Raw genomic sequence first — 25000 nt, forward strand, 5'->3', positions numbered from 1 at the left:
ATGAGTCATTGTTGTTCTTTGAGTAATAAACTGTGATTAGTGTGGCTGTAACCCCCCCCCCCCCCCCCCCCCCGAAAAAAAAGATAAAAGAAAAAAAACGCTTAACATATCATCTTCCATATCATCTCCTCGTAGAAACCCTAGTGTTTCCCCCTCGCTGTTACTCAAACCCATCTCAAAAACATGCTTTTAATCTGGCCTGGCACGGCCGCTCTTAACTCTTCCACTGGACCTTTTTAGATATTTCCACTGTGAGATGTGTTCGGGCCCTGGTGAGGGGGAGGCTGTGAGGCAGACAGGCTCCTCTCCAAGAGCAGCAGTCTGCCTGGGGCAAGTACCGGCCAGGGCTCCCTCACCATAAATAACACAGGACCTCGTGGAGGTCCGTTTGGTAGTCTGCCGGTCTGCTGGAGGGATGGAACCTACTCTCTTCTCTATCTCTCCCTCTCTCTTTCTTACTCTTTAGTTCTTGTCTCAGCAGTCTGTCTGGCAGCTTGGCTGAAGCGGGATAAAACAGCGGAATGGAGTGGAGATTAGGCCAAGACGCCTGTTGGAGTGAATAGTGGACTTCCAATGGCCTCCGGGCCAGAACTCAACAGGTTTGGCCTGCTGTGCGGTCCAACACTCATCTGACAAATGGGATTCTCAATACACGTGGTAATGCTTGGAATTGATATTTGAACGTTTAAATCTGGGTTTCAAACAACAACAAAGCGGTCTCCCCGCCAACTTCTTTGGTAAACAGCGAGGGATGGGGCTGGAGAAATGTGACCACTCTCAATTTCATAGACAGAGCTATGGATACAAGGACCAACCATCCATGAGTTTTGAAGCAGTGTTACATTACATTAAACAAGCTTACAATTTGGGTTCTGATGGGCTGAAACAGTTGAGCTAAGCTCATGAGGCATTTACTGTACAAGTTATATTTTTCAAGAATCAATAGGTTTATATTATTAATTTAAAAGTAAAAAAATGGATGTACCAATCCCAGATTGCCCCTTTAATAACATGTGTATGCCCTACACTGTAATGAACAATGATGTTTTTCTTCAATGCTTTGTCAATAAAGCATTGGATTGAATACTACATAAAATTGTGGTTTGTGTTTTTTAGATAGATTTTAATCTAACTACACTTGACATGGAGATGCTGTGATGTTACTGTCAATCCTCATTCTTCATCTCTGTAGATCCAGATTAAAGTCAAAGTATTCTAACCCCTCAACAAAGCCTACAAATAGAAAAGTCTAGAACCAACAAGGTTTCTTCAATGGGTCCTTCTAGGACAGCCGAATAATCTTTTTCTTTTCTTCCTAAGAGTGTAGTGGATGGAGCCATGTGGTGAGTTGCTCCAGACTACAGTATCTCAACCCAGGATCACATTACCAGAGAACCAGAGAGCACAGGGAGTCTTGCATGGCCCCAGGAAGCAGCCACTCCAGACCATCCTTATTTGGAAAACTGTTTGAGTGGCCCATTGTTGTGACAAGAACAATGACTCTAAAAAGAGACAGCAGACGAAACCAAGGCAAGGAAAACACAAAATAAAGACGTCAACTTTCAAAATCATCTGATGGAAACTTTTTTCCCCCATCCTTTTTTTCTAAATCTGCACTCGCATCATGGAAACCTTCACAGCTGACGATAATGTCAACCCCAAGCCTTTGAAGTGGGTTTAAAAAAAAAAAAAAAAGCCGTATTTGGTTTGCATTGTGTGCAGAAACTAATTTATAGGGGTTGACCCCGGGCTCCTCTTTTGTGCGACAGCCATCTTGGAAAACAATGGCAGGAAGGCTTGAAACCTGAGAGGAACTGAATCTGCTGTTTACCGTTTTTTTTCTTTATTTTGTCGCTGAATTTTCCCTCCCCTGTTAAAAAACCCTTGTTTTTGAGTCCGAGAGGGGCCGTAAAGTGATGTCTAAGCATTCCACGGCCCGGCAATAGGCCTGTGTTTAACTAGACACATGGGGACAGTTGTTTTGTACCACTCGGAGCAGGGGCCCTGACTGAGGAAGCCGTGGCCGCCCTGCGACCCAGCCACGACCCCCCGGCCTCCTCATGGCGGGATCAAGGCCTAAATGGGAGCCGGCTAAAGGTTAGAGGTTTAAGGGTAACAAATCATGCAACACTTTACTGGTATTTAACCCCCCCCCTCTCTCTCTCTCACAACACACACACACACACACACACACACACACACACACACATACTCTCCTGTAACCCCTGTAAGGCTGCTGTACTGAGTCCCCAGTATTAGAGAGTAAGGTGAGGCTGAAGAACAGGTCAGGTCTGGAGATGATTATGTGAGAGAGACAGAGAGAGAGACAGAGAGAGAGAGAGAGAGACTGGACTCAACTCCTCAACCTCTGCAAACACTTTTCTAATGTGGTGGAAATCCCCCCCCACCATTTTTCTTTTCTTTTGTTCATAAGAGAGGGACCCCCTATTGCCAGTGTATATATCCCTCTAAAAACATCATTCAACTTTATGCTCGGCTGTGTTTCTTCCATTAGAACCTGCTCATAAAAGCAGGTCAGGCTGTAAAGATGTGCTACAGATAATGACCACTGGAGCCTCACCTCACCTGCCATCTCCATGGAAACCAGGTGTCTAAATGTACCTGCAGTAGAGAGCAGTGGAGGCTGGTGAAGGGAGAAATCGGGTGCCAGGCTCATTGCAATGCATGGAACGGAATGAGGACTGGTATAAAACACGTAACATCAATGTTTGCTGTTTGCTCTGTTTATATACTGTAACTGGACAAATGACAACATTTTTTACATGGAAATGATTCTTTAATGATCACAAAGTACAGTAGCAAGTGCTCTCAATCACAAACAATTAGCAATTAAGATAATTCAGAACATACAGAGACACAAATCGCGAGTTTAACTCAAAATGAACACAAACAATTATCTATGAAGACAAATCTATACACATATTACAAAAAAAAATAAAAATCTGCCCGATAATGTTCCTCATATCAAGGTAACATATAATAACATTCAGATGATAACAGAACATCCTCAGGAACAGCCAGAGAGTCAGAGAGAGAGCGAGAGGTCAGAGGTCAGTCCAAACCCAATCAGAGGTGAGGCATTTGCCCCCTGTGGAGTGACTGAGAGGGCAGTGAGTGACGTACTGAAGGGGGCCACCCCCCCTTACCCCCCCTCACCCTCCAACCTCACCTCTCTTATCTGCCTACAGAGCGGGGAGGGGGGGTGGGGGGAGTGGGTGGAGGAGGGGGGACGAGTGACGAGTGCCAGGGGTCCAGAGTGTGATAAGGAAGGGCCATGTCCTGCCCCTGCCCTGGCCCTGCCCCTGCCCTGGCCTGCCCCTGGCTCTGCCCCTGGCTCAGGCCCTGGCTGTCCTCTCCCTGCCCCCTTTGCACGACCCCCACCCCTGGGGAGGGGGGACAGCCAGGCGACAGGCTGACCAGCACCAGGCCCAGGCCCAGGCCCAGGCACCAGCCCAGGAGAGGCTCCCTGCCTTGTTTTCACACTAAGGTATGAGCCTGAGAGAGTTAGAGAGAGAGACACACACACACACACACAGGGGGTTCATCTGGAGTTCAGGGCAGATGTTTGCCAGTAGTCTCGCACTGCAGGAAAGCTAAATTGCTTCCGGATCCACGTATCCACCCTTGCTCTGCTCTGTGTTACCCTTCCTTACTGCCCCCCTCCCTCCCTCCCTCCCTCACCCACTCTCCCCCCCTCCCTCCCTCCCTCCCTCCCTCACCCCCTCAACCCTCTCCCTCCCACCTTCCCCTTTGCCCAGTTCAGCGCGTCAGTCAGTCAGTCAGTTAACCAGCCAGTCAGCCAGCCAACCAGTCAGTCAGTCAGTGAGTGAGTGAGTCAGTGAGTCAGTCCTGGCCCATCCCGTGGCAGAGTGTGACGATGTCCGAGGGGAAGCACTCTTTGAGCAGGATGCCTCTGTCCCTCTGAGAGTCCAGCTCTCCTATGAAACCGTGCCAGTAGATCACCAGGCCCGGCCCGAACCTACAGGAGACACACAAGACGACAACAACAACAACAACAACCGTAAACAAACAGAAACGCTGACACATCAATCCGGTACTCATCGATAACAACAACAACAACAAGCGTCACGATGAAAAGATACTAAAAGCGGCTCTCGGATGCGTTCATATCCAATCGCCGGACGCTGATGGCTCTTGACGCCGGAGTCGGGGAAGAGAGAACGACAGTTGGAGAGACAGTGAATTAGAGAGTGAGAGAGCGGGCGAGGGAAGGGAGACAGGGAGAGGGGAGAGAGATTGATTGAGATATACAGAAAGATAAAGCTCGCTTGAGGTGTACTGCTTTGATCCCCATCCAGGAAACTTGTGCTGAATCAAACAGAAAGCCGCCCGGTGCGATAACATCGTACTGACACAGTGATATACACACCGGATCACCTTACAATGGCACTGAAATAACAATAATCAGAGAAACAACAAAGGCCTGGCCCCAGAAACCTCTCATCGGAAGCCTTGCAGTTCAGCACCGAGAGTTCAGGCGAAAGGCTATACGTCCTCACTGAGACTCTGCATCTGGCGGGGCTGGCCTGGTTTTCTACTCCAGCAGTGTCCAGCTGTTTCTCTCGCGCTCTCTCTCTCTCTCTCGTGCACGCAGATGCAGATGCACACGCACACGCACACACACACACAGAGACGCACACACACACACACACACACACACACACACACAGACAGACAGACGTGCACACAGACACACAGACACACACACACACACACACACAGACAGACGCGCACACAGACACACACACAGACACACACACACACTCTCTCTCTCTCAAGGCCCCATCCACTTTGCCGTGGCTCGTACAGCAGTTCCAAAGCACTATAAATAATGGTGACTCGCCAAGCTGCTGTGAAAAGTCAAGTTCAGACAATATTCAAATGTAAGGTGTTTTTTTTCTTCTTCTTTCTCTCTCTCTTCCCTCTTTGGAGCTTTTGTGTTTTATTGGAGCCATCATATATCTGGAGCCCCTCTGAAAAGGCGAAAGAAGCAATTAAAAGTGAGGTATTTTTTTTCTGGGGCGTCCTCAAGTTATTTCACTGCTTCTCCTGACATGTGCTCAATCATCGTTCATGCTATTTATTACACAGCCAAAAGGTCCACCAGCGGCCCCCTCCACGTAGTACAGATCATACCTATTCTTTTGAACTTTAGCTGCCATGCATAAAGTCATGTCACAGTTGAACTTTGAGTGGGGGGAGCAGCAGCAGCAGCAGCAGCCCTCTCACACACACAAAAACAGACCAGGGACGAGAACGTCAACATCGTCTGGTTCAAGAACCCGACACACCATCCTCGCCACAGACTGTAAACGTGTGTGTGTGTGTGTTTGTGTGTGTGTGTGTGTGTGTGTGTGTGTGTTCTAGGGGTCTCTGAAGACCCCGGACAGGAAGCTACCCCAAAGCAGTTACAGAGAGAACCAGGAAGTTAAGCCCAGGGGCAAGAGTTCATAAAAACCTGAACCACAATCCATCACACTCCGATCAGGAATAATGACGCTAACACAACAAAATACACAAAATCATAAAAGAAACGATAAATGATGTTCATGGTGACTCTATACCTGGATTATAAATAATGGGCTGGTTGACCTTTGAACTGTGACAAGGCATTTGACAAGTCAGGTGTCATGACATCACCTCCTGCACACACACGCACACAGACACACACACCGAACACACACCCCTCCCCTCCCCGCACCAGGCCTTTAAAGCAGTACATGCTCCTGCTGCACCCCCTCCTGCATTCCCTGTTTTACAGGGTGTGATTTACGGTGCTGTATCTGTGAGCCAACGGGCCAAAGCTAACAGCCCCGGAGAAAGCCCACAGATGCACACTGCAAGTTCACCACAAAGTCAGACGCACAGCCCAGCCTTTCTGCACGGGGCTCACGACCCCCCCACCCCCCACCCCCACACCCCGCCTCCCCCCCCCCCAGACTCTCCAACCCCACCATTGCACGCGGCCGCGCAAACTCTTTTTATGGAAATGTTATGGAAACAAAACCTAAACATTTACATAAGATGACTTTGGAAAAGGGGTTACGCTCCTCTTTCATTCGGCCGCCATACTGTACCGTTGAATGTATTCCCCCCGCTTTCTAGGGGCGGAGGTGAGGGAGGAGGGGAGGCACGGAGGGGGGGGGGGGGAGGGGGGGGCGGGACGACGACTGGCTGGAATAGCGAGAGAGAGGCAACCTTCTGAAAAGGTTAAAACTGTACATCAACAGATAAGGCGGCGGAGTGTGATACATCACGGCCCTGGGTTGTCAGAGGGAGGCCAGGCACAAATGGAAACAAGCAACATTCTAAACACAGGGGAGCGGTGTCACCCAGGCCTCTCCGTACCGTAAAGAAAACAAATGGGCTTTGAATCCCGCTCCGGAATTAATACAAAGCCAATACCGGAGGGACCTTGAGGTAAAATCACAGAGCTGAAGGGCTCGAACAAAAGCACAAAAGTCTTCCGCCGAATAGGTCTCTGCTTCCTCCTAAAAAGGTGTCTTAAGTCGTGAGTGACAATGGGATGAGAGTCTCAGTTGGTAATTGTGTATTATTATGTGGGCTGGCTGGCCTTAACCTAGTGGGTGTGTGTGTGTATTATCCAGCGCTCAGGGAGAGACAGCCATCTTGCAATAAACACCTCACGCCGCGACGACTTTGTGAAATTGTTTGTGAAATGTAGCTAATTTCGGCAAAGGAGGCCGCTTGACGAGTCTGGGCGGGGATAGTGGCTGCCAGGCACTCGGTCGTTAGCGCTAACGAGCGGGTGGCGTTGTCTGTTGAAGCAGGTGCCATGCTGCTTAAAACGGCGACTTAATGAGAGCGAGGCACTCAGGAACAAAAAAACTCAAACGGAGGTGTAGAGAGAGTACTATTAGTGCTGCCGCCTCCGCACACACATACACATACACACAAATGCATGTGCTCGTTCACACACACACACACACACACGCACACACACACACACACACACACAATAATCATGTTGTAATGGAATTAAGTATTGTAACCCTTCAGAGTGTCTCCATAATAGTTCAGTGGAAAGTTCCAGAAAAACACATCCAGTACTGTACGTACTGTAGCTAGTCAGCGCAGTCCCTGGATGTCAGAAAACAAGGCCCACATTTTAACATTACAATAACAACACAGATCAAGGTTATTTTGATGTGTCAAAAACAGTTAGAGGGTGCTTTGGTAAAACTGGGGGAGGTTAAAAAGAAAAAACACATTTCTGCCAAACTACATTATTTGATGTATGAATTATCAATGAAGTCGGGACAAAATTACCCCAGACTTTACCCTGCTTTCACCTCATTTTACATACTATCCAAACCATTTCAACAAGCGGTCCCCGCTGCTATGATTCAGATAGCATAAGCCTCGACTTGGCGGTGAACTCCGTGTCTCAGGTCTCTCTACAAAGACGGCTTTGTTCAGGCATCCATACATCAGGTCACAAGGTAAACTTGGTAAAGCGCTGCCAAACATTAGCTAAGTCAGAGGGATCCTGTTCTTTTCTCTCTCTCTCTCTCTCTCTCTCTCTTTCTCTCTTTCTCTCTTTCTCTCTTCTGAAATACAGGTCTGGATCCTGCTTCACCTCTTTCAGGGAAGAGAGTGTCTAAGACAAGAGGAATGGACGAGAGAAAGAGAGAAAGAGAGAAAGAGAGGAGGAATGGAGAGAGAAAGAGAGAAAGAGAGGAGGAATGGAGAGAGCAAGTGTGTGTGTCAGTGTCTGTGTGTGTGTGTCTGTGTGTGTGTGTGTGTGTGTGTGTGAGAGAGAGAGCAAAGATGGCCAGGTCCTTGCCGTCACAGCCGTGGTCAGTCCTTGCTGTGGGCGTCTGATTAATAGGTGTTTATTTATAGGGCTTGAACTGGGTGGCGGATGGCTTGAGGGGGGTGGTGGTGGGGGTGGGGGCGGGGGTAGGGTGGGGGGGGGGGGGCAGACTCAAGGCCTGCGAGCCAGGCGATATGGCCCTGCAGTCTCTGTCTGTACATCCAGACTGCATATTTCAATGGGCCGGTGTTGGGGCCTACGTCAGCCAACCAATGATAACGGCAGCACTGATAATAAAGCCCCCTCCACACCACAAACAAACAGGATATGTGTGTGCCTGTGTGTGTGTGTGCCTGTGTGTGTGTGTGTATTGCGTGTGTGTGTGTGTTGCATGTGTGTGTGTTGCACCACCCAACAACAGGATATTAAAAGGCTGATTCTGGCCTCAAGGGTGGCCTCTAGCCAGGCGGTAAATAAGCCCCACACATCGGCTATGTCCTGTCCCGACTGTTCATAAATAACACGGGGGTGAACAGAACAGTCAGCCACCTCGTTATGAACATCACAGAATCAGCATACCAGCGCCCATCCTCCTCCTCCACCACCTCCTCCACCTCCTCATCCTGCTTTTTAACTGCGGTGGAACACACTCAATTCCGCTCAGGTATGTAAAACACAAATATAAGGCGGCCATAACCAACGATCGGCAGCCAAATGAGCCTCCCAAACTTACACAAGCGCCGTCATTAAGGCGGCGATAAAGAATAAACCATCTTCTGACAGGTGTAATTCTCCCCGACGTTTTTATGCCTTTGCTCTCCCCTCCTGTCGATGGGCTTTGGAAATGGGACGTGACACGGACGTGGTTCCTCTTCCTCCGTGTGGCTGTAGGAGGGAGTGTGTGTGTGTGCGTGCGTGCGTGCGTGCGTGCGTGTGTTACGAGGTAATTTACGCCGACCGGTGCAATATGCCGATACGAGCAGATTAAAGAGGGATTATGGGGGTTTTATCCGGAAACCATGGGAACCTCTGTGACCCCCCCCCCGGGGGGCCGGGACCTGTCCTGTGCCCTATGACCTCGCGTCTCATTGGTCAAGGCAAAGTTCAGGCCTTAGTAACAAATAGTAACAAACCAAAACACATGGTTGACCCTGCCGCATTATCCACCACACTTTCTACCACCCCCGAGGTCAAATTGACCCTAACCACAGATCTTGGGTCAGATTACCCTACCCCCCAGTCCCAACCTTAACCATGAGTGGGTGAAAGAACATCTGATCCTGTGTCGATGGTTAGAGGCAACTTCTATCTCCTCCTTATAAACCCCTATCATCCTCCTAGGCATGCCTACCGCCCCCTATAGCCTGTCTATAGACCTACCAGCCCTATCTCTCTCTCCTATAGCCTGTCTATAGACCTACCAGCCCTATCTCTCTCTCCTATAGCCTGTCTATAGACCTACCTGCCCTATCTCTCTCTCCTATAGCCTGTCTATAGACCTACCAGCCCTATCTCTCTCTCCTATAGCCTGTCTATAGACCTACCAGCCCTATCTCTCTCTCCTATAGCCTGTCTATAGACCTACCAGCCCTATCTCTCTCTCCTATAGCCTGTCCATAGACCTCCCTCCCACACACACACACACATACACACACACACACACACACACAGAAACCCTATCACACTCTCTCTATCTCTACCCCTTAAACCAGCCACAAGCTGCTGTCATAGGATCTCACCCTGTACCACACCACAACCCCCCCCCGCCCGCCCCCCCCCCCCCGCCCCCTCCCATCAGCCCTCTCAAATGAGCCCTCTTCTGACACCTACCGTACCGTGGTGCTAGAATCCTCCGTGACCCTCCCACCCCCCTGTCCTCCAGCTGCATTGATAACCTGGTTCATACAAGAGGCTGGTCTCTGCTCCACCTGTCCTTTTAATGGTACCAACTTGCTAAAGCTCATTACCCTGCTCCGGAGTATCCATCACCTCTATGACCTCTACGGAGGAGAGGGAGGGAGGGAGGGAGGAGGGGGGGAGAGATAGAGAGAGAGAGGGGGGGGGGGTGATAACAGTCTGGCCTGGTCTAGTTGACTGGGGTAATAACTAGGAAGATGGCGAGACTGATTTAGACTGCTAATTGCTAACTGGTGGAGAGGTGCAGATAGGTGATGATGATGATAATGATGGCGATGGTGATGATGATAGTGATGGGGATGGTGATGGTGATGATGATGATGATGAGAGCCCCAATAGGCACTTACTTCACTGGAAGGGAGGAATCCACAGCACAGTGGAAAACCATACTAACACATGTCGCTGTGTTTCCAAGCATTTGGTGTGTGTTAGACACAGCATGTGTGGTACCATGCTTACCAAACATGGTCAGCCCTAGGAAGAGGAGGTCTTACTGAGACCACTAACTCAGCATGGACCTCACCTAATATAGAGTCAAGAGGACCAGTGTGTGTGTGTGTGTGTGTGTGTGTGTGTATGTGTATGAGTGTGTGTGTGTGTGTGTATGCGTATGAGTGTGTGTGTGTGTGTCGGGGCGGTCCTGGTCCCACTCCCTGCTCAGATCTGCGGCGTCACGGTCTGACGCGCTCTGACACACACAGGGCTGTTTTGGATGTGGAGCAAAACCAAACAGGTTCAGGTTCTGGCCCCGGCCCTGTCTGTTTTGTGTTCCAAGCAGTGGGAAGTGGCCTTAAAGACACCGTGTCATACAACAACCTAGCATTTTGTTCTCATAAAGAGCCACCGCAGAGCACCCCGGTGCTGATGGGGGCAGACGTATACAGCTACAACACAAAACAGGCCTCTGTCGGCTAAGGCTGCGCAAGAATCTCTCTCTCTCTCTCTTTCTATCTATCTATCCATCCATCCATCCATCCATCCATGTTGCAGGCTCTCTCTTTATTTCTACCTCCCACTCTCTCTCTTTCTCTCTCTGTCTCCGTCTCTCTCTCCCTCCCTCTCTCTCCTTGTCCCTGTCCGGATCAAGTATCAGGTGACCCAGAGTTCACCTGATCTTTCCCTGAGATCTGTTCCCCATCAGCCTGAATGGCTCTCTACATCAACCAAATGGACCAACCCTTTCCATTAGGGCTCGCTGAGTGGGGTTTCATTAGGAGATGATGCTTTCAGATTACATTTTATTACGGGACCTCATTTTACCATAAATTATCTCCATGCATGTAACTCTGGACAAGCTTAATACTGCAACTATGTGTGTGTGTGTGTGTGTGTGTGTGTGTGTGTGTGCGTGCGTGCTTGTGTGTGTGAAGATTATCTATCCATCCACACAACAGTATTGAATCATATCAGGTATCAATACGTAAGGGGAGAGCGATGCCTTAAAACGGCTGTACGGTGAAATAGGAAGCAGCGAGTCAGGGGCTGGTATGTTTTTGTGTGTTCAGACAAGGCCTATTAGGCTCCAAAGCCAAACACTGGCCCGGGTGCTAATTTGTAGATGTATCCAGTCCCCCCAGAAGCCTTTGAGGAATCCCCCTGTCTCTAAGCCCTGCGCCGAGACAGGAAGTGTCCCCGTGGTGACGAGGGCGGGCTGGGGGGGGGGGGGGGGGGGCGCTGCAGACAGAGAGGACAACAGTGTCAGGGGGATACACGCTCCTTTAACCTGTTATTGTGAACTCCCAGCAGCCCCCGACGACAATTACCACCCCGTCTCTGGGGAAACTCAGCCAAAAAGCAGGCGGAGGGCGTCCATTTTGTGTCCGCTCCGTCTGGGCTGCTAGACCCTGGCCCTAATCCTGCCCTTAACCCTTCTGCCTAATGTGTTTTCAATTTGGGATGAGCCCCTTCTCCAGCCACGGCCCTAATCAACAACAGTTTGGACTGTAACCCAATCTGGCCCTGCTGGGGCTGGCTGGGCGCCTCCACACTGATGTGTCCAACAGAGTTGGAGTGTGTGTGTGTGTGTGGTTGAGTGTGTGTGTGTGTGTGTGTGTGTGTGTGTGTGTGTGTGTTCCACATCACTAATCTGTTGAGATAAACATCCACCGCATGTGCACACACGCGCACCCACACACACGCGCACCCACACACCCCCCCCCACACCCACACACCCCCCCACACACACACAAACAAACACACACACACACACCCCCACACACAGCCTCCATGGTCTAGGCCAGGTCTCAGTGGGCTTGACCTGACCCCATGCTGCTGAGGGTGATACCACAATCTGGGAACTCACACATATGGAACAGATCCATCCATCCATCCATCCATCCATCCATCCATCCATCCATCCATCCACCTCGTCACTCCTTCAGTTTGCCTTGGAGGTTTTCATTTCCTAACCTGCAAAACAATATGCACAATACAAGCGTCTAAGCCTTCTTGTCAAAGGGGGATCAAGGTAAGCGTGACACATATTCAATTCCCCCCCGTTTCCTTGACGAAGGCTGAATCAATAGCAGGACATAGAGGGAGGTGTGAATGTTTGTTGTCAGGGGCCTTCAGGCAGGCCTCAGCGTCTCTGAGAAGGCAGCCCAAAAATAAGAGGCCGGCCTCTGAAGGCTCCCTGGGAGAAAACAGGCTCTGGCTTTCCTCCAAGTCAGCACCTTTGGAAGTGCACAGTCGCGTTACCACCACTAAATCAACATGTCAGCGCCCGGCCTTCTGAACTTCTCCTCCCAGAGCCTATTGCTTACAGCTCCTCCGTGCACGTAATGAATCGGTGCGAGAGCTGACCGATCTGACTGCTAAAACGAGAAAGAGAAAGAAAGAGAGAGAGAGAGAGAGAGAGAGAAAGAGGAGAAATTCTTTTTGACCATTAAGACAGACGTAGAGCAGATATCATCTATCCAACGAGTGACAGTTAAGAGCTGAAACGTGGTCTGGCTGCTTGAACGGAGAGTGGCTGTACTGAAGCGTGTGCTTCATGCTATGCTACGCTACGTTCCGCGCCGGGCGTCCTCTCTGATTCCCATGGTGAACCCAGGTTGGGGAGTGTATTTGGAGACGGACGAACAGAGCCCGAATGTCCACAGAAAAGCGGTCTGCTTAGTCGGCAGTTTGTTTACATTCCTGGGGGGTAATTTTAGCCCCCGGGGGGCGGGGGGAGAGCTCTGGTCAGGGGGGCCTCCGTGTCGTTGGGGCTTGTCAGCGGTCGACCGGCCGGCGCGGTGGCGGCACCTGGACATGTGGGTGGCGCACACACATAAACACACACACGCGCGCACACACACGCACACGCAGAGAGACACACACACGCGCGCATGGACACACACACATACACACGCACACGACAAGCCATGGATAGTACTCTGATTTCGGTGACTTAGCCAAATCAATTATTTACCTTGAATGAGTCCATTTTCAGAACACGATACCAAGTATTTCTAAAAAGACTTAAAATAGTGGAAAGTTCAGGTAAACGTAGATATATATGTCGTATGTTTATGTGTTTATGTCCACTTTGAGACAGGACCATGACCACGACCGTGACCGTAGCTGACCGCCAGGGAACCAGTAGGAGAGTCCTGAGGAGACCAGACCTCCCAGAATGGAAGAGTAGTGAGAGAGAGAGAGAGAGGGGGAGAGAGAGAGACACTAGTGAGAGAGAGGGAGAGAAAGAGAGAGAGAGAGAGAGAGAGGCCAACCACAGCGCTCCATTAGCGATGGACTACATGGGATACCGCCAGTGTTTTCTCTGATGATCTTGGGTGCAAATCAAATTTCATTGTCGTTTTAAAAAATTTGCTAAGAAAACAAAACAAAGATCCCTGCTCTAGCCACTCCAGGGGTTTCACTGAGTGTGTGTGTGTGTGTGTGCGCTGGGATTTGGCCTTTTATTATTCCCAGCCCTGTGTGTCCTTTCAGAGAGAGAGAGAGAGAGGCTCCGGCAACGTGGACCCAGCGAAACTAATTAGGCGAGGGATCAGGCTGGAAGTTAAATACTGGGCTACATGTAATGAAAGAAGCAGAGAGGGGGGGACATCCAGGGGTCAAGCCCATGCCAAACAGTGGTCCTCGGGCAATCTGCTATTGATTTGCACTCGTTTGGGGATGAAGGTGGACGGGGGGGGGGGGGGGGGGGGGGGGATGGAGGGACAAGAGAGAGAGAGAGGGAGAGAGAGAGAGAGAGAGAGGGATGGAGGGGAGGAGGAGTGGAGGGTCTGAGAGTCTAGCGAGTTGTCAACCTGACAGTTTAACCCCCTTTTCTGGAGAAGAGAAAACAAACAGAGGGATCTCCCGGGCTGACAACGTTGATCTGTCGCAGCGGTGACATCGCAAAGCCTCACACAATGTTCCCAGAGGAAAGGGGAGGGGGGGGGGGGGGGGGGGGGGGAGAGAGGGGGGAGACGACGGGTAGAGATATGCAGCAACACATGCTCTAAGCCTTAAAAGGACAGGGCAGACCTCTGGCCAGGACCTGGAAACCCGGGTTTTCACATACGCGCACCTCGAACCGTCTCCTCTGATGATGACAATCAATCAATCAATGTATTAAGAAAATAAACGCAAAGATCTGGCAACCCGAACCCCGCTTGTTGCATATCGATCAGGAGAGGCCTTCATCAGTCCCAATGTGGCCTAAGACCGTCTCAACCAAGGAGACCACTGGGAGAAACCCCAACAAACAGTGGATAAGGACCACCCAACACACAGATGCCATCATGGGGGATGACGCCTTCTATTCCAACCTGCAGTGGTCAGACAGTGACAATGACATGTGGGTAACACATTACATTAAGAGTTGTTCTGGGTTTATAAATGATTTTCTAAATGAGTTAATATATCACTTATAACCAGTATATTATTCAATTATAAACCATTTACAAATAAATGTACAAGTTATAAGTCATTCGTTTAGATTGGTCGATATTTAGTTGGTGCTTGCCTGATGTGAAATAATGTAACATTATTTGCAATTGTTGCATAGTGGTTGCACAGTTGGGAAATTGTATTTGCAGGGCCATGGTTCAAAACACATGGTGACAGCTGTACTGTACTTTGGGAGATCTTCACATTATACTGTATGTAAAGATGTGGTGAATCGGTTTGGTGCCAGCTGAATCATCCACACAGTGCAGGAAATAACTTCACCAACTGCGCAACCATTGCAAATAATTTGGCATGATTTCACATCAGGGTTAGTTTTTGAGGCATTTATAAGTGCATTTATAAAGTATTAATAACTGGCTCCTGATTGCAAGCCCCCTATTTGGGAAGCACCAAGTGAATATCGAACAATCTAAACTAATGAGTTATAACTGTTTGTAAATGGTTTATAATTGAAGAATAAACTGGTTATAAGTGATTTATTGACTCATTTAATATAATTATAAACCCTTTACAAATGTGACCTTAATGTAAAGTGTCACCGAAATGTGTTTAACCTCACGTGTAGCTACGATAGATGGTCATTCTGCTGAGCCAAACCTGTCTCCTGTGCTCATCACTGATGTAATGGTCTCTATGGGAGTTCTGCTAATGCACACACTCTTTGTATCTCCTAGTATGGAAGGTCAGCCATTACACACACACACACACACACACACACACACACACACACACCCCTCTCTCTTCCTCCTCCACCCTGTCTCTCACTCTGTTAAGGCCACTGCCCCGAGCACCTTCTCTCTCATGTCCCTAAACACTTGAAAACGCTGAAACCCCTTTCACTTTTCCCTTCAAATTGCCTCATCGGTCTGTCAGGGTGCCAAAGGGGACTCCATTAGCCCAGCCTAGCCCAGAGCCACACACAGAGCCACACACACCCACCCCCCCCCACACACACACACACACAGACACACAAACACACACACAGACCGCCACGCGTGGTGAAGGCTGTCCACATCAAATTAGAGCCGCCCCCTATTGTCCCTATTAGGGCTTGGGAAGGCGCCATCATGATGGATGCTACGGGGTCCCTCACTTGTCACAAGTTGTCAGACGGATGGGGAGTTTGGATACACACAGCTGACAGGTAATCTTAATGTCTTCAATTAGCCCAATTAGACCTGTCATAAACAATTCGATAAATGCTCGACCAACACAAACAGATAAGCGCAAACACACGCATGCACGCACATGCACACGCGTGCACACACACGCGCACGCACGCACACAAACACACACACACACACACTCACACACACACACTCTCTCACACTCTCACACAGAGGGGCTGAGGGTATTAATGAGAAGCGTAATGAGTATATCAGCGATAGGACGGTGGGCCTCTCGTCTGTTTGGCTGCGGTGTGTGTGTGTGTGTGTGTGTGTGTGTGTGTGTGTGTGTCCTGCACCCTGCTCAGCTGTGCACTGCTGGCTGCTACCTGGTCAGTTCAAATTGTACCATCTCCTTTCATTAGCACATTGCTAGGTGAGAATCTGAAGGGCCGTGACAAAATTCATTTAAGACGAGTGGGAGCAGATTGCCTGGAGCAGGTGCTATAAGGGAGATAAAACAAAAGAAGTGTGTGTGTGTGTGTGTGTGTGTGTGTGTGTGTGTGTGTGTGTGTGTGTATGTGTGTGTGTGTGTGTGTGTAGAGGGGAGGGGAGGCTTTTCTCTTGGTCTTCACATTGTGTTCTTTTCTATGCTGAGGTAAATGAGTAATGACAAAAAGGTGCTTTGGAAAAAAAGAGAAAAGAACAGGAGGACAAGAGAGAAACCCGCCCAGTGCACACGGCGTTTCCCCAGGCTCTGGCCAAATCTAAATATTGTCTCTAGCATGACTAAACAGGCCAACACCTTTCTCTGTGGAGGATGTGTGTTGGGCTTGGCACTGTTTGATTGGGTCCCTCCCTCAACACAGTATCTTATCACAGAACAACCTCAACAGCCACTCCATCCTCCTCTCCTGTTTTCTCTCCACGCTGGTTTAAAATCATTTATTTGCATTCGCTATCAATGCATTGTCTGTCACGTTGGGGGCATGTTTCACAAACAATAAAAAAAATAATAATAATAATGTTGAGAAACAACACTATCTGTAGAACACACACAGCTCTGAGTTAAGGCCAACCTCGTTATTTGAACAAGAAATCGTAACATCAACACTACCGTGATCCGATGTGTATAGAGAGAGCCGCGGTAGAATAATACCCTGAAGCAAACCAAAACAGGGACGCTTCCAACGGCCTTGTCTATGCTGTTTTGGAAGGGTCAGTTAATGAAAGGGTGACAAAGACAGTCAAGGTAAAACACATACACATACATGAGGCCTCAACCCAGATTCCACACCTAACGGTGAAACCACCGACGCCAGCGTCCGTATTAGGAGTCGCCCTGGGAAACCGGCCAACCGCTTCTTTAAGATCTGTGTCTTCACTTCTGACCCTTCACCTCCGACGTGACGGCTGAAACGGCATCCGGCAACAACAAAAAAAAAAGGGAAAAAAAGAGGAAAAAAAGACAAAATAAATAAATAAAAGAGAAAGGCCGTCACTATCACCCTCGCTGGGAAGTTGTAATAGGAAATTGCTCTTGGCAACTATTTGTTCAAGCACCACATTTTTTTTTATTTTATGCCAACCCAGCGAGGCCCCAATTGGAAAACAGGGCAGGTCGCTCTAATGAGTAATCCATTTCAAAGCAGTCGTGTCTGGGCATGACAGTTTACTGAGAGGCTTGAAGAACTGGTAATTACCAGTGTTACAGGGCAATTAATGCATATTACACTGCGCCACTCATGGCGGCGACTGTCAGCTCCCCAATAAAAATGAGCACTCTTCAGCTAAAGGGTGACATTAATTGGGCCCTTAATGACTATGCAGAGGAACCAAGCCAAATAAGAACAAAACAGGGGACTCGCTCTGACTCCAGGAGTGGGGTGGAAATTGGACTAAAAATGAGATTAATTGCTGTTTAGAAAAAAGGGAGAGAGGAGAGCGAGGAGAGGGGAAGGGGGAGAGCAAGGTTGGAATTATAGGGTGCGGGAGTGCAAGGGCTGCTCGTCGAGATGACAATTCGATTAATTATTTTATATTTTCTGTATGTTAAGGAGGAGGAGGAGGAGGTGGTGGCGGTGGCTCATTTTGGGGTTTGGTATGTGCCTTGGATTTTGTATGTGGCAAAGAACAGGCGATGAAGAACTGAAGACAGCCATCTTTGCTTTCTAGAACCTTCCACACAGCACAGTAAAGACAGAGCACACTCACAGCACCTGTGACTATGTCATCGTGCTTTAAGACCGTAGAAGATGTCCTACAAACTAAAGGAACCTTGGTATCGTTGGTGGTGATGGATCTCGCACGAATAGGTCAGGTGTGACTTATGTCACATGTGAATCTGAGGATAATTTGATTAAAAAGTCAAAAGTACTCAGAGTTTTTGTTTTTCCTCTCCATTCAACGTACAGCCTTAGGCCATAAGTGTGTCTCTCCACTTAAAGCAGGCCATAAAAACATTAACCAACCCTTTCATCAAAAGTAAATCCGCCAAATTGCAGGCCCCCCCCCTTGCGAAATGTTTGTTTAGAGCGAGATCAAGGACACAGCGAGCACATTAAGTATAAGTCTGATTAATGTTGTTTAAGCTCTGCACGTACCGTACACCACCTGAATATGCAAGCCATCAAATCATAAAATATATCAGCATGCACAACATGCAGTCATTTGCATGCATTTTAGACTTTGGATTTCCTCGCCATTTAAATATGCGGTTAGAAATAGTGCAATGCTGCCTCTCACACTGTCACGCTGCACACTCATACTGTCATTGGCTCTGATAGAACTTCCACGCTTCAAAGGGACTTTGCATTGGAGAGGAGAATGAGCAAATATTTGAATTGCAAAAACACATCATCTTCCGAAGGGAGAAAATTCAAGACAACTTCCCCGAGACCTACATTTCCCCCCAACAAGCAAACCCACAGCAAAACTTGGGAAAAAAGAGGTCTCTATAACGTATTCAGCATAAGCACCCTCGCTAATTTAGCATATCCAAATTTGTGTAATGGGATGTGACATATTTTAGAGGGGGCTTCAGAACTAAATATAATGTGAAGAGAGTACCATAAAAATGTTTTAAGCTGCCCTTGTATTTAACAGAAATCCACCGTATAAACCCAGGGTACTCCAACTACCTGACACGCTTTTGATTATAGACTGAAGTGTAATTACTTAAGCCATCTTCTGAAGGGGTGAGAGAGTGAGTAGAAGCACCACCACCACCATGTTGGCTACACAGTCGTTTCAACAAAACCAACAGGGCCATTACCCTCTCCTGGAGTGCTATTCTCCAAAAACACTCATTTCAAACATCCAGGCTTTTTTACAGGCTCAAAAAGTAATATAAAAACACAGTCTCTCCAGGAGAATCTTTGACGGCTTTAAAACTTCTGCCGAAGTTGTGGAAAAAGTGCAATAAATAACCCACAAGACAAATCAATATTATGAATCATAGCATATTTGAAAGTATGATTTCCTCAAATCCAAGCCAGTATAAATACAACATTTAAGCCAAAAGTTACAAGTCTGGCCATAAACGACATCAACAGCAATAAATACCCATCTTCAGACTACTGAAAAAAATATCCCTGCTAAGAGAAAATAGTGATCTACTGTGTTTATGAATAAGATTATTTACCATGGGTACCCAAATCATCATTTGCATTTAAATAGTAGGAAAATCTGAGTGGTTGAAATACCTGAAGAAAATCTCAAACTGTATGCCTGCATTGGAAAAATAAACTGGGAGGGAAATCTTTCATTATGTCAAATACGAGAGAAGACACATTATATGTAGCTTTTGTAAGGTTCCAAAGATTATGGCAACATTTGGCTAAATCTGACAAGCTACATATTATGAGTGAGATAAATAACTTGCGGACGCAGTCTTGCACTTAGTAAATCCAACAAAACAAACACTACTTTCTCAGGTTCAAATCACTTTTAAAACGTCTAATCTAAAATACATAAGTCAACCGATAATCACAGACCCGTTAACTGCTCAACTTCTTAACATCTCAAAACAGACAGTTTGCGTTACGCCATAAGGCTTCCTCCATACCCTCCGCATTGCACCACCCTCCCTCCCCCCTCCCTCCCTCCCCTGTGAGCACAACCGCCTACGTGTAGACAAGCTGGAGACAGACCTGAGCAGAAATCAAACCTGGATGATGGATAGCTTTACTGCACAATGACCTCTGTCACAGGGTGCTTGCCCTAAATCAATGGGAGCGATAAGAACCGTGCTCCTACAACGCTCACCTTGGTATGTTCACCAGCAGGGCCTTATCTGTGGCGGGAGGAAGTCTGAGTAATAACTAGAGACAAGCCACGACAAAACCACTAAACCCACGTTGTCAAACACAATTTACAATGTATATTCCCCCTCCTCTTGCGCTGTTAAAACAGTAATTATGAGAGCCAAAGAGATACGAGGACCTACGTATTTAGAGGCCAAGCCCGTTGGAAGGCTTGCTGGGAGTGCTTTTGTGTGTGTCGTTTTGGTGCAGAGCAGGGAGATGCACGATCACATGGTGGTGAGCAGCATGTGAGACGGATCGAGGACTGAGCCCTGAGGGACACCACCCCCCCCCCCCCCCCCCCCCCTCTCCCAGTCCAGACCTACATCCTCCAGCCCAGGTCCCCCCCAGGCCTGTCAGAGCTGTGTGGAGTGGCCTTAGTAGTAGTGATCCATGCAGGGTGGGGTTGGAGGTTGAAGTTGAGAGGAGGGCCGACAGGAAAGAGCAGCAAACACTTTGGGAAGATTACAGCGCTGAGCATGTTAAGACCTTTCAGTAGTTTTTCATTTGCCTCTGAGTGTGTTTGTGTGTGTGTGTGAGTGAGAGAGAGAGAGAGAGAGAGGGAGTATAACTTTCCATCCAGTGGCATCAAAATGGGGAGAGAGACCAAACATGACATCAAACGTTGCAATTAGCTGACCCCTTTCTGCCGGAGTCAACGGTTTAAAAAGCCCCGCTTCTAAAACCCTGATTAAAATATGTTTGCTTTCTCATTCCAAATGACATTTGACAAGGTTAGCAATATTTCAACTAACTGCAAAAACATTCTCGTGGTCATGACAATTTTTTTCCATCACTATGCAAGGGCGCAGGTAACCCCGGAGCAAGTTTCCCATGAACTCAGCGCTACAATACAAAAACAAAGCGGCAGGAGAAGAAAAAAAAAAGAGAGTGGTTTAAGGTTTTAAGCGAACGTGTTTAGTTTCACCCGGGCAGCTGAAGCAAAATGTTTTGCGATCATTATTCAGAGAATTTATCCCCTTTCTAATTCAAACCACAACGATTACTCAAAACAGAGCCGGTAGTCTTTGCTCTGACCGCGACTCCCTCCTTAGTGAGGACTCGGGGGGGGGGGGGGGGGCTGTGGACTGTCAGCAACTCAGGGGATAGAGTTCCCCAAGCTGCTAAACCCCCTCATCGCCAAATTAGGTGAGGTGTAGTGGACCGGCCTTTCCATTGCCAATACAATCAAGAAACAGAGTTCTCAAATACGATTCAAGTTAACAGTGAGGGACAGTAAAAATGTAATCATAATATTGTCTCGTACGGCCGTGTCGTCATCTGTGACCTGTGGTCTCTCTTCGTAACAAGTGATTTCTGTTATGGGCTTTTTCATCGACCTCGAAGAAAGAACGTAGTCAGTGAAAGAGAAAGTCAGAGAAATACAGCATCTGCAAATGGAGCTCTGGCATAACAACAGCTAAAGACAAAGCACACAAGTCAAGACTTGACATGGGGGGGGGGGGGCTGGATCAGAAATGGACAGAGCCAAACTCTGTCTGAAGTTAATAGTTTTCACATTCATTCCAGTCAGAGGAGAAGAGAATGCGAAGCGTCGGGCTGGACAGTGAGCCAGCCTTGGCTTAGGCGCAGCTGCGCTCAAATTGAAGTGGCACATTCTATCAGAGGCCTTTCACCAGACAACTCCATTCTGCCCCACTCATTCCTAACCTCTGTGACACACAGACACCCATAATAAAAAATAAGACTGGTCAACTTAAAACATGCAGCCATCATTGAAGAGACAGACGCTGGGTTTAACATGGGGGGGAAGATTCACGGCATGTACGCGCCATCTGAAAGAGATATCCCTCAAAATGAGAAATGGATTTCTTTGACGTCTCCGCACCCGCCATTCAAAGGGGGCGGCTCAAAGCCCAAAACTCGGGCAGAGTTTATGTTTCACTTGTTCAAAAAATGTCCGCCCCTGTTATCTCGCATCAGTCCAGAGGAGAGGATGGGGGTATCGTTCGTTTCAACCTCCCGCCTCCGATGAAACATTACATCGACGGCGGACAGAGCTGGAATGTGGATCATAGTATAGCCGTTAACCCTTTCAAGCCTGCGACACAAAGGTCTGCACTGTGGGCCTTGTTCATGGTACGTGCAAGCACGCACATGCACACACAGACACAGACACACACACACACACCAACAAAACAGACCGATACTGGACTGTATTAGCAGTCAAGGACTTCTGGGACCAGGCCACAATTTATCATGAGAGGGTTTAGATTAGCGGCCGAATGCCTCTCTAATCGTTTATATATGTGCGACGGCTTGGAGAGCCGAATCTGTTCACCTGATAGATCTCGTACATTAGCCCTCAGAATTGATGAGTGAAATCAGAAGGTCAGGGCTCGGACACAGGCTTCCTCATGTGTCTTTGATTACACACTCCCACCAACCACTACGAGGGCAGAGATGTTTAAGCTATCAGGCAATCAGACCGCAGAGAGACGTGAAACTCAAACCAGAGACGGGGAGGACCGGAGAGCCCTTGGAGCAGGGATGGAGGTTGGGGGAGAGGAAGTCTCTCAGGGAATCTCTTCAGCAAATGCCAGGCCAGTGAGAAAATACCTAAATGTATTACATGGATGTATCTTTTTCCTCTCTGTCTGACAGCCACCGTTAATATGATTGTCGTGAAATAATGTCAAAAAAAGTCATTTAAAGATATGTGCGTATATCTTTTAGTGTTTTTTGGAACATATTGCCGTATGGTACATCCATCAAACTAAGTGAAGGCTACTGTACAGACAGATCAGAGATAAATCTTATACGTTTCCAAAATATTGTATAAACATTATTAGAGGATGATTCTGATGCGGATAATATATAAAATGCTACAGATTAAGAAAGCAAAACAATAAAAACTGTACTTTAAAATATATTTTTCATGTCTTCAGATGGAAAACAAACAGAAAAACATAAAATATTATAAAAAAAATATAAACAAAATGTGCAGATATTAAAGCAATCACTGCTTGCTTTGAACAGTACGATAATGTCTTTATCTGCTAAAATACTTCTTCGAAACTATTCTGGAAAGTCATTATTTTGGAGAAAGGGCACTGAGCCGGAGAGACAACAAGATTAAATCTAACTTTACTTTCAAAATGATTAAAGAAATCTTAAATATATTTCTTCTCCTGCCATTGTTCATTAGGGTGGAAATGTGGAGCGATTGGTATTTGGTGACATATTTATTGATGTAGGAACTTTGTTTATAACCGTCATGTTATTTACTCTGTGCGGCTTCATAACAAGGTTGCTCGCTAATTGTGATTTATTCAGGAAGACCTTAGGGCAGCTAAGGGGTCCGTTAAGAAAAACACAACATTTTGGTGAACCTCGCCTCAGGTTGGGGTCTCAAAGGCTCTTTTCAGGTACAAATCAACGCAGGACCTTCATCTGCGACCCACCGAGGTCAGTACACACAGAGGTCACACTGTAACATAACAGAGAGCTAGGAAAACATCACCCGGTTATGTGTGTGTGTGTGTGTGTGTGTGTGTTTGAGGGGAGACATAGTGCTACAACATCATTCTGCTTAGTCCTAGAGGCAAACTTGTTCCAGGTTACCACTGTCTAAAGAGGCCTCCGTCTAGACTACCGTTCCAACCACAAGACAGCAACGCTGCATAACTGGCTGTCGCCGAGCAGGGGAGGCTGGCGGAGGTAGACATCGGAGGACGGGCTCATTGTAATATGTGCTTGATACCATTCCTCATTCCATTCCATGGATTACAATGAGCCTGTCTTCCGATTATCTACTTCCACCAGCCTCCACTGTCGATGCCGAGTGAAAGAATAGGGTAACTGTGAAAATGCGAGGGAATGTGAACCTGGGCAGGAAAAGGACAAGGTTGAGCGAGGGAAGAGTGGACTTTAAAAAAAAAAAGAAAAAAAAAGAAAGAAAAAAAAGGAAGCAGTCTGGGTAATCTATGAGGAAGCACTTATCACCAGCGCACTGTGAGTGATGTGCCTGGGAGGACCGTGAGTGCCACGCTATCTACGAGACCCAGAGATGCTATTTAAATACACGGAAGGAACCACAAGAGCATCTATTTTCTCTCATTCACTTATTCAATGTGTACTGCACATATTATTTTTTCCTTAACACGCGTTTGATATAAAAAAAATCTAAATGAAAAAAAATGAAAAATTCAGTCCTTGCGTCCAAAACCGAACCTCGTTGGATGAATAAGCCGACAGAAACTGAAGGATCAACTCGCTGTTTAACTTCTTCATTAAAACCCGGTTTAAAAATCACGGACTGGCATGAGAGGAGCTGAACGCCGGCCTCGGCGAAAGGACTGAAATCGGATGCAAGTGTAGAAGTGAAAAGGGGCTCACTGACTATAGTTTCCATTTCAGCTCTCCTTTTCAGAGAGGATAAAGATACTCAGTATGTATTGAATACCTCGACAGAAAGATCAATACAAATCAGAACAAAACCGGGGGAAAAGTAATCCTTCCCCCAAAAAGCTGTTAAACACTTGCCATGTCATGAAGCTAGCACAACCAGAACTAAAATATGCATTCCTCCTCTGCTCCATCTGAACCAGAGAGAGGGAGAGGGAAGAGGAAAAAAAAAAAAAAAAAAAAAATCCCTCTCCCCTTTACGCCGAATGCAATTCCTTCAAACCAAAACGTCACGGCCGTGTTGGTTGATAGAAGAACAAAAGGCCAGATTGTTTCAGTTCAATTGGGCATATTTTAGCTGTGAAGGACGCCATGGCCGTGGTGGTGGTGGTGGTGGTGGTGGTGGTGGTGGTGCGGGGGCTACAGATCCGTGTGTGTTTTGTTTCCTCCTCTTTCATTTCCTGTGACAGGCGGGCGTGGGCCTCATGGTCCAGTGCTCTCCTTAGCACCGACATGTACAATAGAAGGATCATCCCATGACTCCCTTTCCCCTCCTCTGGACTCTTAGCCCACAATTAAGCTGTTTA

The 25000-nt window shown here is 47.7% G+C and overlaps 1 protein-coding gene across 1 annotated transcript in view; it reads right to left on the bottom strand.

Annotated features, from left to right (window-relative positions):
* Positions 1 to 3780: 3780 nt before the first annotated feature.
* Positions 3781 to 25000, bottom strand: part of cdin1 (CDAN1 interacting nuclease 1) — a 62721-nt gene continuing 41501 nt past the window's right edge. The window contains exon 12 of the mRNA XM_083683858.1: positions 3781 to 4000. Coding sequence (XP_083539984.1) covers positions 3865 to 4000 — 136 coding nt within the window. The 3' untranslated portion in view covers positions 3781 to 3864. The remainder of the gene's footprint in view (positions 4001 to 25000) is intronic.

The sequence above is a fragment of the Argentina silus genome, assembly GCF_951799395.1.
Source record: "Argentina silus genome assembly, chromosome: 13".
NCBI lineage: Eukaryota > Metazoa > Chordata > Actinopteri > Argentiniformes > Argentinidae > Argentina > Argentina silus.